The sequence below is a fragment of the Dermacentor variabilis genome, chromosome 3 (assembly GCF_050947875.1).
Source record: "Dermacentor variabilis isolate Ectoservices chromosome 3, ASM5094787v1, whole genome shotgun sequence".
NCBI lineage: Eukaryota > Metazoa > Arthropoda > Arachnida > Ixodida > Ixodidae > Dermacentor > Dermacentor variabilis.
The window spans coordinates 17477928-17496364 of record NC_134570.1 but is presented as its reverse complement, the minus strand read 5'-3'; the positions used below and the strand labels follow the sequence as shown (position 1 = coordinate 17496364).

General features: G+C 44.5%; 1 protein-coding gene across 1 annotated transcript in view; it reads right to left on the bottom strand.

Moving 5' to 3' along the window:
* Positions 1-3484: 3484 nt before the first annotated feature.
* Positions 3485-18437, bottom strand: part of LOC142575204 (scoloptoxin SSD14-like) — a 74264-nt gene continuing 59311 nt past the window's right edge. Inside the window, exons 9-11 of the mRNA XM_075684340.1 lie at positions 17458-17686; positions 13972-14085; positions 3485-12202 (exon numbers count right to left, since the gene is read on the bottom strand). Coding sequence (XP_075540455.1) covers positions 12074-12202; positions 13972-14085; positions 17458-17686 — 472 coding nt within the window. The 3' untranslated portion in view covers positions 3485-12073. The remainder of the gene's footprint in view (positions 12203-13971; positions 14086-17457; positions 17687-18437) is intronic.

Genomic DNA, 18437 nt, shown 5'->3' with positions numbered 1-18437 from the left:
ACCCTGAAATTCAGACAACAAATGCATGTGCACTATGCAATGACTTAGCGAACTTAGATCACATGCTCTGGCGGTGTCCCGCATTAGGCGGCGATGAAAGCAACACTTCTTCACGCTGGCACGCAGTTCTACGCAGCCCCAACCTCGAATAACAGTTGTGGGCTCTCCAATGGGCCCGCGACGCGGCGGAGAGGCTCGGCCTCTTTGTCTCAACGTGGGAGCGGCCCGCTGCGCACTAACGCGCGCCCTAAAGGACCACAACAAAGTCCATCCATCCATCCGTCCGTCCGTCCGTCCGATCGTCAGTCCGTCAGTGCATCCATCCAGGCACGTACCCAGAGGGGGGGGAGCGCCCCCCCCAAAAAAAAATTTTAAGCGGCATACCCCCCTCCGCCCCTCCCCCTATCCGCCCACGCCAATCTAATCAATCTAATCGGCGGTAAACATTTTGCTGCCTTTTACAGGGAAAACAGTATTGACTAACGTAGTTTTTTTGGTGTCCGTCAATAGAAAAACTATCATGTGGGCTGCTCCTGGTGAAAAGGTCCAAGAGCAATGGCACATACCCCTGAGGACTCGGGAACCTATAGTGCGCCCTTCGGTATCTTGGGAATGGGCGCTTAACGGGGAGCGCTTAACGCCTGCTTCACCTCCTCTGCGGGTGAGCCCGGTATTGCACTAACTTCGGGAGCGGCCCACGTATGGGCGGTGCTTAACGCCTGCTTCACCTCCGCCACAGGTCGGCCCGATGTTGTACTATCTTCAGGCCGACTCGCGGCGGAGGTGAAACACTTTGATTTTCGTTTGAGAGCTTTGGCTGTCGTCAGCTTTCGCTACCATTCCATCTTCATAGAGTGGAATGGTTGTCAATTGTTTCACCCCTTTTGGATGGCGGTAGTTATCGGTGTCTTCTGGGGTGTCGAGGCCAGTTTTCTCATCGATTCGGTGCCCGCGCGATTAACTCAATATAATTTCACTTGTCACCATGTATTGCAGCAGGCAGGGCGTAGTTTATTTCTTTAATTATAATATTTCATTTTATTTATAATGCCCAATACAATTTTTATACCACCATCTATTCAACGATCACGCGCATCGCCGTTGCTTCTTTAGTTCAACCTTCTTTGTTTAGACTGATCCAGGGGCTAGAAAAGGGATTCGGTTCATAATCAGCTGGTCTGTATGCTCGTGGAACGAGAAAAAACGCCACTTGCGTTTAACATTTCCTTTTGCTTCATTATTTCCTCGAGTGACAGCTCGCCGCGACGCTGGCAGATCCTCGGAAACATATACCCGCGATATCGGTTAGATAAGGTGTAGAATAAGATAATGCGAAACAGCGTCCATCATCAGACCCTGCAATAGCCTTTAAACTCATAAGCAATCTGACTGTCACCCGTTACCTCGTGTAGCTTTTCCTTAATTGTACAGCCCTTTTCGCGCAATATTGAAAACTGGAAAGAAGGGTCGCAAGGAGTTGAGAAATTAAGCGACCTACTGAGGGAGAGAGCCAAGGCAACATTCAAACAGGAAGGAAAAGCGAAAATTGTTCGTGAGAATATTTATGGATCAACATCCTTTTATTTAAACATGGAAGTAGAGAAAACTCCGCCGCAAATGAAGAATAATTCCGCGTGTTTTGAACGACGCTTCTACAGTTATCAATCGACTCGCCTGACGTAGCCACTTCTCTGCTGTGCTAATGTGAGCGTTTTTCTAACCTTCCGCGGTGGGCACAGTATGCCTAGAACCGCAGCGTCCTGCGCTCTACGTGGTTGTACAGGACTGGTGACCACCCATCGTTACGCAACTTCCCAAATAACAACACGAGTCGGTTTTGGCACTTGGTAGAGCAGTAAACGAGGGATCCAAAAGAACTGTTATTGTTCTACAAATATATGTTTCTCTATAGTTCTCCCAGAGCTGATTCAAAAAATTGGCAGTGGCTTAGCCCGGCTATGCCAGGATATACGTAGCGAGAGCTAAGGCATAGCATGGTTAGCCTTGGTTAATCTTGATTGCGATTCCAGGTTAGTCTCGTTGTCTAGCTATGTTGCGGCGTTTAGCCAGTCGTTCGTCTATTTCCTGGGCGATTCGTTTCCTCTTCATCTCGTTCCGATGTCGATTCCAGGCCTCCTCCTGCTTATCAGAATTGTCGCCGTCCATACTGCCGCCTCAACTGTGGTTGCGGCGCACGCAAGCTCTCCTTTTCAATCCTCCGACATGTTATAAGGCATGCGACGCAGCAGGCGAAGCGAGCGGATGCGAGCGCAACGACGAGGAAAGCGGTGTGACGTCATACGAAACGGCGGCGGCGGAAAGACGCGGCGCTGCGCAGTGGCGGAACACCTGTGGCTCGGTGCTACTAGTGGCGCATGTGCAGTAGTGACTAGGGAGCGAGAGAGAGAGCAATATCCGCGGCGAGGCGCACGTTGTGACGTCATGTGCCTCATCGGAGCACCGCCACGGCGAAATCGCAAGTTCGTTGCCAGTAAAACTTTCGCTTGAAAACGCTGCTAGAACTTTCGCTTGTTAACTTGTTCTTGGCAAGGTTCTTCCTGCGCATCTTTCATACGCGAGTCCATTTGGTGTGGTTCTTTGTTTGCCAAGTAAAGAAGAGGTGTATCTCACAGGCGTACCTGTGAGATACACGTTATTTCAATTCCCTTTTGCGGGTTTACGCGTCCTTATGGAGAATGGTGGGCATTATTCACATTTGTACTAGTAAAAGTACCCCCTCATTTGCCTAGAAAAGTTACATTGGTTACTCCCCCCCCCCCCCCCCCCGAAAAGTATATCCTGCGTACGTGGCTGCATCCATCCATCCATTCATCCGTCCGTCCAGCAATATTCATCCATCAGTCAACCGCTTCACGAAAGCTTCAATTCACATAGATTTCAAAATGTGTCTTGGATCTGCATGATTTCTTTTTAATATGGCACCAGCTAAAGAAGACTACGAAACAAATACACTCGATGTTCTAGAGCTAAGTTCAGCTTTCGGTTTAGAATCCGATAGCTGCGTTCACGCAACGTTGCGAGTCGGTCACCTGCTCGCGATAGGTGGCCGATGGTGACCAAATTGGCAAGACGCGTTTCGGGTCAAACAGAATTTTTCTTTCCATCTGCGTTGTAGCCTCCTAAGATGTCGAAAGGTCCATTGCATAGTTAGTGTCGACAAGGGGCACTGCTATGATTGGGATTGGTCTGACCAATGTTCACCTGATGCGTTCACCTATATGTGCTTATTTGGTCCCATGCCCCCCTTACTCAATGCCCCATGTAGGGGACTTGATTGTAAGGTATTTTACATATATGAAACCAAAATAGCATTGAGCGATCCGATGCCTGGCTCGACCAATTAATGATGATAATGGCATGGTGCTTTTTCCTCCTTTCTCAATCGTGCTCCACATGGATCGTAATTGACAGCCCGCTACTAGAGGGGCGTGAGACTGTGGATTAAACAAACAAAAAGCAAGAGTGGTCATATAACCATTTATTAATAACTTTGCGCAAATAAACAAGAATATGCAATACTTAGATAGTAAACTGAAAATCTGGTTACATATATGTTCCTAGCTGGCACAGTACACGTTCACATATAATTATCAGCAAATTCGGCAAACTAATACTCTCAGTACGTATTATACATTATTCCATTTTGATTTCATAAAAAGAGCACTTATATTCTAATCTATAGTTATTTAAGTGTACTTTAGGCTTAATTAATATCATGCACATGCTTCTACCAATCTAGGGCCATGATTTAATTTTTTTCTTATACTTTTTTGTTCGTTGGCTTGCACGGATCTCTCAGTCCACAATGTTCTAGATATGCTCTAGCAGGCGTTCTTAGGCGATAGCTGCCTTAGTTATTGTAATGTCCTTAAGTAGAGTAGTGTCACTGCTCCCAGGCGTACTTCAGTGTTTGCCTAAATGACATTCAGTGCGCTCTGGCATTAGGACGCTTTACCTTAGTGCAATGCGTAATTCACTGCTTCGTCGCGCTGATGCGCCGACTTCAGTAGCCATCCGCGCATGCGCCGTAGCGCTTGCTGGCATTTCGGAGCAACTCACATCATTGCAACGTTTCGTACATTACGCTACTCTAAATACAGCTCATGTATGTTAGATTAACTTTGTAAAAACAACACCCCTCCCACCCTCATGACGCCAGATGTACCAACAAATGTCATATTGATTACAACGCCGTTATACTAATGGTATGAAAGCGTGTACTACTGCGTCCGCCACTTTCAGACGGTAGCACCGATTTTGTTCTACCTTTCCTTCCCGAATGTGCTTTGACACAAACATGTGCGACACAGGCTCGTAACAACAGGAAAGCCGTTGTCAGCGTGGAACATGGTGCGCACAGTTCTTGTACGATATCTACTCGCAAATAAAGACGGCCTTTACCTCTAACAACGCCTCCCTCGAAGTGCCCAGCTTGCAACTTCTAAAGTAACTCCATATGTGCCTATTTGGATGGGCTAAACAGCGGGTAAGACGAGGACAAGTGAAAGAACGACAACACAAGCGCCGACTAACAACGTTGTCTTCATTGCAACAAGGCAACAAATCAGCGCTTGTGTTGTCGTTCTTTCACTTGTCGTCGTCTTACGCGTTGTTTAACCCGTTCAAATATGCAACACCAACTAGCCCGACGTCGATCCCTCATCCATATGTGCACTCACGTCACATATATTTCAGTATTGCGTTTGCAGCTTTGATTGGTTGGTTAATCGTACGTGTTATGGCGCAACCCTCTACGGGGGATTGGTCATGTATCGGACGGTTGTAGAAAGAAAATGAAATAATTTTCTAAAATAAAGAGAAAATATCAAATGGCGTGTTGTCTGATCCCGACTTTTCTTCCTCCTAATATTATTAGCAGCAGTATTGTAGCATTTGGGAAATTACTCTTTTTATCTCCCTGTCAGTTAAACAGAAGTACCATGATGATTTGTTGCGCATGTGAACATCGAGTCCAAGTCACCGCGTTGCAAGGTGGGAAATAACGCACGGTAATTTCACAACAATAAGATGGGACAAGAAAATTAGCGCTGTCATTGCGTGAATTGACCTTGTCGTCGCTCCATCCTGCAGCACAACGCCTACTTTATTAAGGAGAGGTGGAAATGTAGGTTGAAGTTAAGAAGTAAAGAGGACAGAAAGAACAATATGACATGTTTCAAAGACTAAAGTAAAGCAACGAAAATGAATGGAGTGTGTCAGTAGGAACAAAATGCCAAATCTCGTTCAGTGCACTCGTCGCTAGTGCCTTTGTATAGCTATTATATGTACTACAGACGCATTGTTATTATCTGTGAGCGGCAGGGGTCGCTTTTCTAGGACAGTGCGACGACTCATAATGCGCAACTTTAGGCTATTTAGTGCTTAGAATAAAAAAAAGTAAAACAGCGCACGCACGGCACTCATGTCTCCTGCTGACGCCTGTTTCCGCGTGGGGACGGTTCACGTGAACTAAGAAAACCGGAAACCGGGAAACCAGCAATCGACCACTGTTTGATGACAGAAGAAATTCATGATAAGTTGAGAGAAATGATCATTGACGAGGAAGGGTATAGCAGCATAGGGAGTGGCCATAAACGCATCATTTTGAAAATGGGATATGCGCTTGGGAAAGAGAGCAAGGAGCGCAAAATGGCCAGTCCAAATTTGAACACTGAACAAATAAGAAATATAGTCACAAGAGTTGAGGAAGAACTTGGCAAATGGCCAAGCAAAAAGTGGAAATATAGTGAGCTTCTAAGTGTAATAACGACAGAAATACGGAAAGAGAAGCAACGTGTTCTTTGGAAAGGAAAAAAGAAACCGAAAAGGTGGTGGAACAGGGAGATACGAGAAGCGATCGCCGAACGACAGAAACCATATCGAGAGCGCAGGCAGGCAAAAAAAAAAAATCGCAGTTACCACAGGATGAAGTAGCCAGAAAATGGGAAATATACCGGGAGAAAAAATATATGGTTTAAATAGTGGTGCAAGCAAAGGTAAAAGGGGAAAGTGAACGTTGTTTGTTTGAAATGCGTGAGAAAGAGAAGGCCGCACCTAGAATATTTTGGAACCACATAAAATTATTAGGTAGGAAGTATCGAACAATACAACATATCCTAGACGAAGACGGAAACAAACTGGAAGGGAACGCGGCATTAAATTACACCAGAAAAATAACAGTCAAAACTTTCCAAGGCAATGACGGGGTTGTATTGAGGAAAAAAAAATAGCATGAAAGAGAATCAGATGGAAAAGGAGCTGGTGCTGACAAGTTTCAACTGGAAGAAAGCCGAAGAGAAAATTCCGAAGCGCACAGCCACAGGACTAGATGAGGTTCCCGTTAGGCTGATTAATGAACTAGGTCTAAAAAGTAAGGAAGCTTTGTTGAAAGCAGTATAAAAGGTCCAAAAGATAGAGGAACACCAGAAAGTTGGCACCAAAATGGAATGAATTTAATTTATAAAGGTAAGAGGGAGAAAGATAGAATTCACTCGTATAGACCGTTGACCATTACATCGGTAATATACAGGTTAGCAATGCAGAAAGTTAAGTTAAAGCTGCATGAGCAGAGAATAAGGGCATTTTGGGAGAACTTCAGAATGGATTCAGAATAGGTAGGCGTTTAGATGATAACTTACTTGTCCTTACTCAGTGTATTCAAATATCAGGAGTAGAAAGGAGACCGTTATATGTGGCTTTTTTAGTCATTACAGGAGCTTTTTGTGGAATATTCGGGAAAGGGAAGGCTTAGGCGACGATTGTCTACAGCTTTTGAGAGAGGTTTACCTTGAAAGTAGCATTTGTGTTGAATGGAAAGGGATGAGGAGTGAGGAGAAAGTTGATATCAACAAGTGACTGAGGCAGGGGTTCCCTTTATCCCCACTGCTGTTTATGATATACATGGTGAGGATGGAAAGGGTGCTAGAAGGAGGTAATAGCGGGTTTAATCTCTCATACAAACAGCCGGGTATAGTAGCAGAGCAGCAGCTTCCAGATTTGTTTTTTGCGGACGACATTGTGTTGCTAGCTAACAAGCAAAGTGATATGCAACGTCTGACTTACTGTGGACAGTAAGGCGATGAGTTAGGTCTGAAATTTAGCGTTGTAAAATCAGGTGTTATGGTATTCAATGAAAACAGTAAACAGACAGGGTCAATTTAGGGCGAGGAAATACCCCACGTGAAAGAATATAAATACCTTGGTATATGGATAAGCGAAGGCAACATATATATGGAAACACAGGAAAATACAATACCAATAATTGGGAAGAGAAATGTGGCCACAATGAAACACAGAGCGCTATGGGAATACAATAGGTACGAGGTGCTCTGGTGTATGTGGGACGGTGTAATGGTTCCCGGACTTACATTTGGAAATGCGGTTGTTTGCTTGAAATAAAGGGTACAATCAGGACTCGATGGCAACCAAAGGTCAGTGGGTCGCCTCGCATTGGGCGCTCACAGGAAGACTACAAATAAAGCCGTGCAGGGTCATATGGGCTGGACAAGTTTTCAAGTGGGTGAAGCTCATAGTAAAATTAATTATGAAGAATGACTGAGGAATATGGAAGAAAGTAAATGGTCTGGGAGAGTGTTCAGGTATTTGTAGCGGAATATCATTGATTTACAGTGGAGGAAAAGAACTAGGAAGCTTACCAGCAAGTATTAGGCCTGTATGGTGAGCAACATAGCAACAAAGAACATCAAGCGGTAAGTCAGAGAGGCTGAGATAATTTCATGGGTGCCGGCAATGGAAAAAAAAAGAAATCCTGCCGTGAGTAACTACTTAAGAGGGAAAAACGAGATCAGTAGAGAAACAATTTATGATAACTCAAAGGGAAGCCCATTACTTTTCGAAGTGAGATCAGGATGCCTTAGAACACGCACTTATAAAGCGAGATGTAATAAGGAAGAAGCATGTGCTTGGCTGCGGTAAAGCTAGGGAAACGATTGAGCATGTTTTATTAGAATGTTAAGACATCTGCCCAGCGGTCGATTTAGGAATCATTGGCCTCTTTGAAGCCTTTGGGTACAGCGAGAGCAGGGGAAAGTAAACATGCCCGCAATAAAGATTAGTAAGCGGCGATTGGAAGATTGGTGGAAGTAGGGAAATGACAAACAACGGAGGCTTACAGAAACAAAGTTCACAATAGGGTTTCAGAAACTTTGGTTACGGGAATTCATCGCAGATTTTCTTCTTTATTTCTTTTTAACATAGGTAGGACATTAGGCAATAAAATAACAAGAGCTTGGTGGTGCAACCCACCCCCCGTTCCGAAGGGGACGCTCCATAGCATCCATCCATCTATCCATCCAAAACAAAGGCAAAGGAACTTGGCTATGGGTGTGCGAATCTTCGAAATTTCGAATACGAATTGAACAATAATTACTCTTCGATACGCATTCGATTGGACAGTTAACTATTCGAAGTTGTCGAATACTAGTTTCTTTTTTAATCCAGGGAGAACGGTGGGAAGTTCGCAGGAAGAGAAACCGATGCTTGGGGAAACTGTTCCAAATTATTATTCTGCAGGAATGCCGTTATTGTCGCGCGAAGGCTCCACTTGCTAATCAAATGCCTGAGGCAGATGATTTTAATTCCATAATTTCAAGTCGTTCAATAAGAATGCCTAATATTTGGCAGCATAATATGCCGATTTGTTGTTTCAATTTAGGCAAAACGATTCATTGTGTGGTGCACTGTCATCATGTTTGCATCCCTTTACGGCAACGTGCAGTGATTCTGCATGCAACCCACTATGCCTGCATCGGGTGACATGCCGTTTCCTTACTTCATTACTATCTTCATTACTGTTTCATGGAGCGTCAGGTAACTGAAAAAAATTACTTATCCATTGAAAACTCATCAGTTCACCGGGCTCCTAGTTGCGTATGCATTACATGCGTCAATCAAATAGTGCAAAAAGCTTTTTTTTATCGAACGGGCTCCACGCAAGCTTTATATTTCACTGGATTTAGAAATGAGGAAGTATTCGATATTCGTATTTAACTCGATTTCAGAGTTTCACTATTTGAACACCCCTATGAATATGACACTTCTTTGTTCTTGTCCTTGGCCAATCCCCCAGAGTAGGTATGTGCCACTGCCTCACAACGTTATTCCGCTGTAGTACCATCGTTCGTGGGAAAATGCTGTCATGTCATAGTGGCCACGCGATTGTGTTATCGCAAGAGCATGCATAAGGATGTTCAGTAACGTGCCAGTGTCGATTTTTAGGCGGGACAATTTTTAATTTGAAACACCAGCTAGGCGTGAAGGACTGGCCGTGTCGGATATGCGAACTTCACTAAATGAGAGGTTTCCGTCGAGACGCCAAAGTGGAAACAGCAAAGGCTACCGACAGCTTCAAGTCGGGAGCACTGGCCCATATAATCAAACTCGGAAGTGGCGTCAAGCACCTGCGACATGCACAGATGCGAGCAGCGAATACACGACGGACGTGTGCTTATTGCACGCCTCGTTTTCGTGGCAGCAATTTCGTGTCGGAAGGAAAGGCAAACAGTCAGCGACAGCACTCCGTCGGGGACGGAGCCAGTCGAAACAGTTCGCCCGTTGTGAAATGCAGTGCTCCACGCGCGTCTCCATTAGCATAAGTTCCCGTTTTTTGAAACGATAAAAAGAAATGTCGCCTAAACGACACTTACATTTAATCAGAGACATATCGGATGTTTTCTCTTTTTAACTTTCGTCCAAGCACCGTATAGTTTATCCATCGAACTTTCACTCACTGCTTACCGCACGACTAGGCTTTTCCGAAACGAAACTAGTGGTGCTCAAATGACCACATCGGCGAACGGATAAGGTATGCGACGTCAAATGGCCGTGTGAAGTGAGAGGTATAGTAACAGAGATTTCTCCCTATAGTGTGCCTACGTATACAGCAGGTCGACACGATAGCGCCATCATTGTATTTTGCAAAAGTAAGAAATTCGTATCACATATTTAAGGCGTGTGTTATTGCTGGGTGCAGCAGCAAATTATCAACGCCTACAGCGTTAATAAATGCGCAGTTACAACATGAGCTGGACAGCAAATGATGATTATATATGATAAGTACATGAATATATCAACACACCAATACTTCTTTACATTGCGTTCAGTGAACAAATTCACAAAGGAAGGACAATGTTGCATGGAAATGACAGTATATGCTACAATAAGACGGCCCAAGTTCACAAAGTACTCATAAGCATTTTTAACTGGTAATTTCAGCTTCGCTGCGCTTCCCCGTGGTAGGCTAAAGCTTGACTATCATACAGAGCCTGCATTTCAACTCTGTCGCAAAACATGAAAAAACACTAACGACGCCCAAAAACTTATTCACTGTGCACTCGCGCTATAGCCTGGAGCGCATAGCTTGGCCCTGCTCGTTACGTGCAACAGGGTGTAAGCACCTCCGACGCGTCAAGGCGCAGTACAGCCGTCATGCCCTCCTCCCTGTCCTCTTCCAAACGCCAAAGAAGTATGATATTGAAAGGCGGCCCAATTAACACCACGTGACCATGGTTGCTATTGTGGACGCTGGGTCAGTTTCCGTCTTGTTATCCAATTTCGCCATGTTTGTGCGTTGAGCAAAACAGGCAGGGCGTAGCCACATGGTGAACTTATCAGAGCCGAACAGATGGCGATTTACACAGCGTCTTGAATGGCACCCCGAGGTACGAATCACCGCTCGCGGCGTCCCAATTTCACCAAGGCGCAAGTGCCGGGTTGTTGCCTCTCTTCGGTCTTGGAATAGCTTGGTCGAAAGCTAACTACCACTCGAAAAAATGGAACATGCGTTGTCTGAAGCTGTTGCCCCCGGATCAACGAAACCTCTGCCGACAAATAAAATTAGTCCACTAGCGATGAGCATATCGCCAACCAACCAAGCTAATTCGAGAGCGGTTCGGCATTCCCGTTGTCGGCTTGTCTGCAGCACCGCGTGCGCTGCCACCGGCACAAGTCGTCACACATGCTGATCTTTCTAACTGGTGTTCGTGCATACGAAGAATACCAGCCTATAAGGAAGAGGCTTACGCTTTGCGATGAGAATACCGACGTTTTGTGCTGAGGTTTACCTCCAACAGCGGAACACTAACTTAAACGCACGCCCGACACAAGCTTTGTACCAACACGGTGACAGAAATTTGCGCAGGGTTGTGCATCGCTCAAGACACTCTCATGCTAACGTTGGGTTACAAAGGGGCTCTTCAATAGCCGCTCGCTGTGTACAGAGACGATCTAAAACAAGAGTGATATCGGGCCTGACTTATGGTTTTGCCCGTAATTTTCTATGACTGGGTAAACGTTACTTTCTTGATAATATCACTATCTCCCAACCCCTCCCCCAGAAAGAAAACTCTTACTGAAACAGTTTTTCTTTTCTTCTCAGGTATAAATTACCCCCAAAAGCGCATACTTAACGGCGCAATCATAAAGGCGTGGCGTCTGCAGGCCGTGCGCATTTGCTCATTCAACTCTGTTAGCTTGAGAAAGTTAAAAAGAGATTGGCTATACGCTCACCGATTTCCTTACGCGATAATGGCGACTGCGTATGTATCATGCAATGAACAAGGAAAGTGAGAAATCAACGGCATAAGCGATGAGTGGTGCATTCAGTGCGCCTTAAGTCCGAACGCTGAATGTACTATAGAGCTTGGCACCTTGCCTCCTTACTCCTTTCATCGTTCATTGTGTTACGCAGCGCCGTTTCTTACAGAAGTGAATAGGAACTAACGTGCTAATTGCAGATTTTTTTGGTAGTCATAGCAGCGCCGCCAAGCAGTCATTGTGTGAAAGGATACTTGCAGTCATAAAATGTATGCACAACCGCTAGGCGACATCGCAAAACCAAGAAAGGTATACAACGAATGCGAAGCATACAGAGAGAGAAAAAAAGAAACATGCCGAACACATTGAGCAGGAGGCTCGGATTCCTAGCACAGCGCGCGAGTCAATGAAGCCTCAATCCGAAAGCTATAGGCACTTCCAAACACTGCCTGCTGCAGCGCCAGCTTTCTCTCGAGCGAGCATCCGTGAAACTACGCGTTCAGAAGACTATTCTGTAGTCCTGATTGAGCAAATAAGTGCCATTGTCTCGCTGCACGCCCCTGATCGACGAGTTGGTGCGCAGCGTCTCCAGCTGGTAGCCCATGGTGTGCAGCTTCTGGAGGATCACCTGAAATTGACGAATGACAAATGGAAACCGAACGTCTAGCATTGCGGGACGCCATATAACACAGAGAAAACCAACACACGTGCTAGCGAACACGATTCATGTTTCAATCAAGGATGCAACCAAATTAACGCTAGAAATCGCTCCAGGAAGTGCGCGCCTTTCATGCTGCAGGAGAAATAGCCAATTTAACGCTTGAGCTGATGAGCGCGTATTACTGTCAAGCCAACGTGCAACAAGTTGCACTAAGCCACACTGGTGTATTTTGCTGAAAACGGCTTGTCATGCGCGTTTCTTAGGAGGGATACAAAATAGATATGATAAATTTGTTTAGATTGGTATATTATTGTTTCGCGACTCTATCTTTGTTCATTCAATTGAAAACGGTTAATCAGTACAAAGACATTGATTTCAGAAATGACGTTGGGAGCTTAATAATATTTGGGGTTTTACGTGCCAAAACCACTTTCTGATTATGAGGCACGCCGTAGTGGAGGACTCCGGAAATTTTGACCACCTGGGGTTCTTTAACGTGCACCTAAATCTAAGCACACGGGTGTTTTCGCATTTCGCCCCCATCGAAATGCGGCCGCCGTGGCCGGGATTCGATCCCGCGACCTCGTGCTCAGCAGCCCAACACCATAGCCACTGAGCAACCACGGCGGGTGTTGGGAGCTTCAAATAATGTTTTATTTTGCATTTCGGATGTCTAGGCTCACCAATAGTTCTCGACACTTGCTAGAATTATTATTTGTTTTTTTTTCTTCTCAGAATGTCGATGCAGTTCTTATTTATTGATAAACAATAACTAGACCCGAGTAGACTTAGTCAAAATCTGTGACGCCACTGAGAGCTGGTGCGGAAAATTCATGATGGCGCTGTGACTTTTTTTTTTCCGGTTCAAAACCGGATCGTAAAAATAACGGTTCAGTCTGGTTAGACCGGTTCATGTTCGTTTGGTGCCTAAGATTACTACAAATCTAAGCATAATTGCAGAAAGAGAGCATAAATTTGTCTTTTACAACAACACTACGCCACTCCTTAACTTAAAGGGAAGACTGAATGAAAAAAAAATAGTTATGCATGTTTTTTATTGTCGCAAGCAATTATCAAAAATCCCGCTGTGGAAACACTTAAGTACCTATTCAGATTTTGTTCTAGTGTGATCAAAGCGATCGCCTAGCGCTCCTTCATTTCAGCGATGGTATAGGTTTCCCACCACGGAGTAACTCCTTGACGTTCACCAAATTCAAACGCTCGCGAGGATATTGCTAACGTGCCTGCCTCCCGACGATCCATGTTGAAAACCGCAACAATGGCACTCTACATTCTAATATGACAAGTCTGCCTGCATTTACAAATGCTAGATCATAGTTGAGCTACAAGTACAGGCAATGCATGGATGAAAAGCCCCAGTGCTCCAGCGAAAGTGGTGAACCTGAACCGAAAACAGTTATATTTTCGTTTTCGCTTTTGTTCCGGAGTGAAAAAAAAAACGAAAAAAAAACATCAACGTTCCGGTTTATTTCCGGTTCGCGCAAAAATAAGTGTTTTCTTTTTGTTCGGTTTTCGATTCAGTTCCAGTTGGATACCCTGAATAATACGTCTCAGCATTTTTCTTTAGTGTCTTCTTCAGATCCTATACATGCGTCTAGCTACTAAGGGATTCAAGCCCAGGGACGGTTGCTTCATCACACATTGCCTTTTCTGAGCAGAGCGCTGAGCGCAGTCAGAAGTATGCAGCGCCGTGCGAATGTGGGGCTGACACGTACCCCTGGGAATTGGTACTCGGCGTACAGAACGTCCGGCACGAGAGGGTGGTGAAGCCTAGGGGCGTCGATTGCCTGCTTTAGGGTCACGTTGGTGTGCAGCGCCCGCCACAGGAACTGCACGCAGAGAATGAATGAATGAATCCTGCTTTTTCAACACAATTAATGTGCAGAATTTGATAATCCAGTAGTGTTAGCTAAGCAGAAAATTAATGCTTGCTATTGGGCACAACATTCTCAATTAGATCTTGCGAGGTTCAGTGTGCAATTGCATCATGTCGCCAAAAGTCTGCTGCTGGGCCTCAAGGCATTACGTACAATACGCTAAGAAACCTCGGGCCGACAGATACAAATGCGCTCTTAGACATCTATAATAATCTATGGATGGAAGAAACTGTACCTGATTCTTGGAAATTGGCTCGAATCATTTCAATTTTAAAACCGGATAAGACATCCTTATAGCTTGAACCCTTCCGCCCAGTTAGTTTGACAAGTTGTTTATGAAAAGTAATGGAGAAAATGAATGAAATGACGCGCGACTTCAATGGTGGTGTAATGAAATGGATGTGTTGTCGAACTACTTAGCAGGTTTCAGAAAACAGAGCTGCACAATTGATGCAATTCTGGATATAGTAACCTGTGCGAAACACGAACGTACATGTGGAAACTTGACGATAGCATATTCCTAGACATCAAGAGGGCATTTGACACTGTTAGTCACGTTCATGTTCTGCTAAGTATGACAGAAATCGGAATGTCAAGCAGGTAGTTGCGATGGATTTCTGAATTTATATCAGGTCGCAAAATATTTGTTCAGACGGGTGAGGGAAAGAGTGCTAAAGATGTCAAACAGGGAGTACCACAGGGAAGCGTACTGAGCCCTTTCCTTTTTAACTGCGTCATGGCTGATTTAACAAGACTGCCATCACTGATTAGATTCTCACTGTATGCAGATGATGTGTGCATTTGGACATCTGGGCCTAATATTCAATTACTTCAAATGCCATTGCAAGACGGCGTAAATGACATTAACCAATTTTTGATATATATATATATATATATATATATATATATATATATATATATATATATATATAGATAGATAGATAGATAGATAGATAGAGAAAGAGAGAGAGGAATGGTTCTATCACATGCAAAGGCAGCTGTATTGCCCTTCACTCGGAGGCAGTTATAGAGTTTCACTCTTAATCTAGAAGGACAGCTTCTAATGTTTGCCACACACCATCGATTTCTTGGTATAATACTTAATAGGCAGCTATCCCCATAAAAACTCGATAAGAAGGTTAATGCGATAGTGACTACTTCGCAGACTTGCAGGAACATCATGGGGCGGTTCAGTATCGTCCATTCTGACTGTTTCCAATGCATTAACACGACAAAAAAATTCTGCATTCCGCGCCCATCTTACACGGACTTTCCCACACGTCAGAAGAGCGACTTCAAAGACTTTTAGCTAGAGGACTACGCATATGTCCAGGAGTACCACGAGCGATTTCTAGCTGTCTTGTAATAGCTGAGGCTCGCCAATCACCGTTTCCGGTTATGAGAACTACAGAAACATGCAGACATTATTTTCGTCTTCAAACACAGTATAAAAGCCACCCATCGGTTCTAGACATAATGAAACGAGATAGAAGTTACGTTCATAAAGAAATTCGAGAAAATCTTCATATATTGCCAAGAAATGAATTTGGAACACCGACGTCGAATATTTTCCATGGCTGCTTACATTTCCAAAAATCGAATTGTCAGTAGAGAGGATAGTCAGAATAAGAGACATGTACATTCAAGCTGCTCAACAGCTTGCACTTTACCAGACATATATGTGGTGTTCAGGATACAGACACGTCTACTTGTATACAGATGGCTCCAGTGCAGCAACCTCTTCAACTTCAGCTTTCGTTCTACCACACCTCAATTACCTCTATAAACAAGAATCATTTAAGTTATCTCGTGCGACTTCGTCCACAACTGTTGAACTATTCGCAATCCTATGTGCAACAAAATTTCATCACTCTGCAGCACAAAAGGAAAAACAATCAGCGATATACAAAACACTTAAAGACCTTACAAAGGCAAGTCAAGCGAAGCATGAAATAGCATTCTAATGGATAGAAGGACATTGCAACATTCCTGGCAACACAGCAGCCGATGAAGCAGCACGACAAGCATGCCTCAAAAATGATGTGGTTCAGCTCCCAATATCAAAGAATGAATTACGCTGCATTATAAGGGCAACGTCTTTCAAAAGTGTACAAATACTAGGTTTGACCAGAATTTTAAGAGCTCTGATTTGTATCATATCGGCCCGTTTATCGAATTCAAATTTCCATTGTCATTAGACAGAAATATGGAAGCCTTTATTCATCAATTAGGGCTAGGCACTGCCTACACAAAACATTTCTTACATTCAATTGGCCGTGTGGGAACCACCGAATGTGCGAATGTGATTGTGGATTTGTAGATGAAGCTGCACATCACCTCCTTCTAGATTGCCCACATCACGACACACCAAGATGCTGATTTAAATCAACCCTAATTACATCAGATCGCAGACCTTTCAGTTTAAAGAAAATTTTGGGTCCTTGGCCGACAACGGCGCTGCGGAAGAGCGATTTGAAAGCATGAACTGATGACAGCGGCATTGTTGGCCGTTATTAACGTTTTTAATGTTCCTTTTATTTCAATGTTGTTGTATATAAGTATGTGTTTGTGTATTATGTTATGCTGACTGTACTGTTCTGACTATGTGATAATGCATTTACAGAATGCATGCACCGCCCACTGACTGGAGACTGCATTGTCAGGTGACAGCATTATTTGCACTCACACGATGTATGCACGACCCGCGGACTAGAGACTGTATCATTAGGTCACAGTAACATATGTATTTTTGAGACATTCTTCTAAAGTAGTGTGTAGCTATTTAATTGTATATTGCATGTACCCTGTATTTTGTACGTCATAGTGTTACTGTGAAAATGTCGCTTGACAAGTTCTGGTACTCGCATGAGAAGGTTGTTTGACATGTAACCTTCAAGCTTGTATGTTGTGGGTTAGACCCATTCAAGAGCTAAGTAGTAGCCGGCGCCTCAATTGTGCGTAAACATCTCCTTATATCATACCAATAAAAAACATGAATCCGCGATTATCCAAGTGACCAGGAAAAGGCATTTGGCCGTTGTCTGGCACACTGCTATGATGCTTTTAACAGTCAATGATGAATGACTGACAACATGACGTACACTGCGAAAAGCGATATAAGAACACAATGAAGAAGGCAGTAGTACTACCGGAGCAGGGCTCACAGGCTGCAGACATTCAAATAGCAAGTCACACTTTTAAAGTCAAATTATGTATAGGATGTCGTTATCTGTGCTATTACTACTACTGATGATGATGATGATTATGATGATGATGACGACGACGACGAATACGTGAAGGACGCGCGTATGATGTTCCACCGACCTGCATGGCGGCCGTGAGAGTCTGGTTGCCCGGCCCGTCAGCGGTGAAGAGCAGTCGGACGTCACCGGCGTCGTCGACAACCAGCGCGGGCGCCGCCGGACTGGGCACTCTCGCCCCTGGCCGGAACAGGGCGCTCTCCTCCTCGCCACCACTGGCCGTCGTGGGGAACTCCCTCAGGGCGCCGTTGAATATCACACCCGTCGAGTTGGACAGGAAGTGCGAGCCGAACCTGTTCGACGGCGGCAGTCGGCCGCCCATAAGCCGGCTCTGTCAGTAAACTACGTGCTGCCGAACAAACAGTAATAACCAGAAGCGCGAAACGAAAGCGACAACAGGGATTAAACGTCTGTGAGAATGCTTGTCTGCTTTAGTCGGTTCATGACTAATGAACTAGAATGGCGATGCGGGCGAGTTGGGCTAACCTCACGTTTGTCTTTCCGCACTTCGGTGCTCTGCGCTGCGGTTATCACACCATGATCATAGCTTGTTCTCGTTCCCTGGTAAAATGGCGCAACCCACTCTGGGGGATCGGCCATGAATCGGGCGGTGAAGGAACTGTTAGCATGTTTTGTTGAATAAATTAGCGTGAAATGAAATAATTATCTTGCAAATGGGATTTAGAGTGGCTACTGTTACAGGTATGAATAATCATTATCTAGATATTTCGTTAATTTTGTGAACATTATAAGTATTGAGAAGTATTCTAACATGCAATTCGTTTTGTCTCACACAGAAAAATGCAGAGGGCTTCACAAACGTTCCTGTAGCTGTAACCCAGTACGGTAGCCCCAAAGGAAAGAGTTAGAGGAAGAGTCAAATTCAAGCCAAGCTTTTGGATGGGTTGTTCTAGAAATCCTTTCCATTGAATAATAAAACCGCGGCATGTCAAAAAGAAGTGCTCCAGAGATTCACTATCATTGCATAAAGGGCACAAATGCGATATAGCCAGACCAGACCTGCGGAGGTAAAAGCTCAATGGG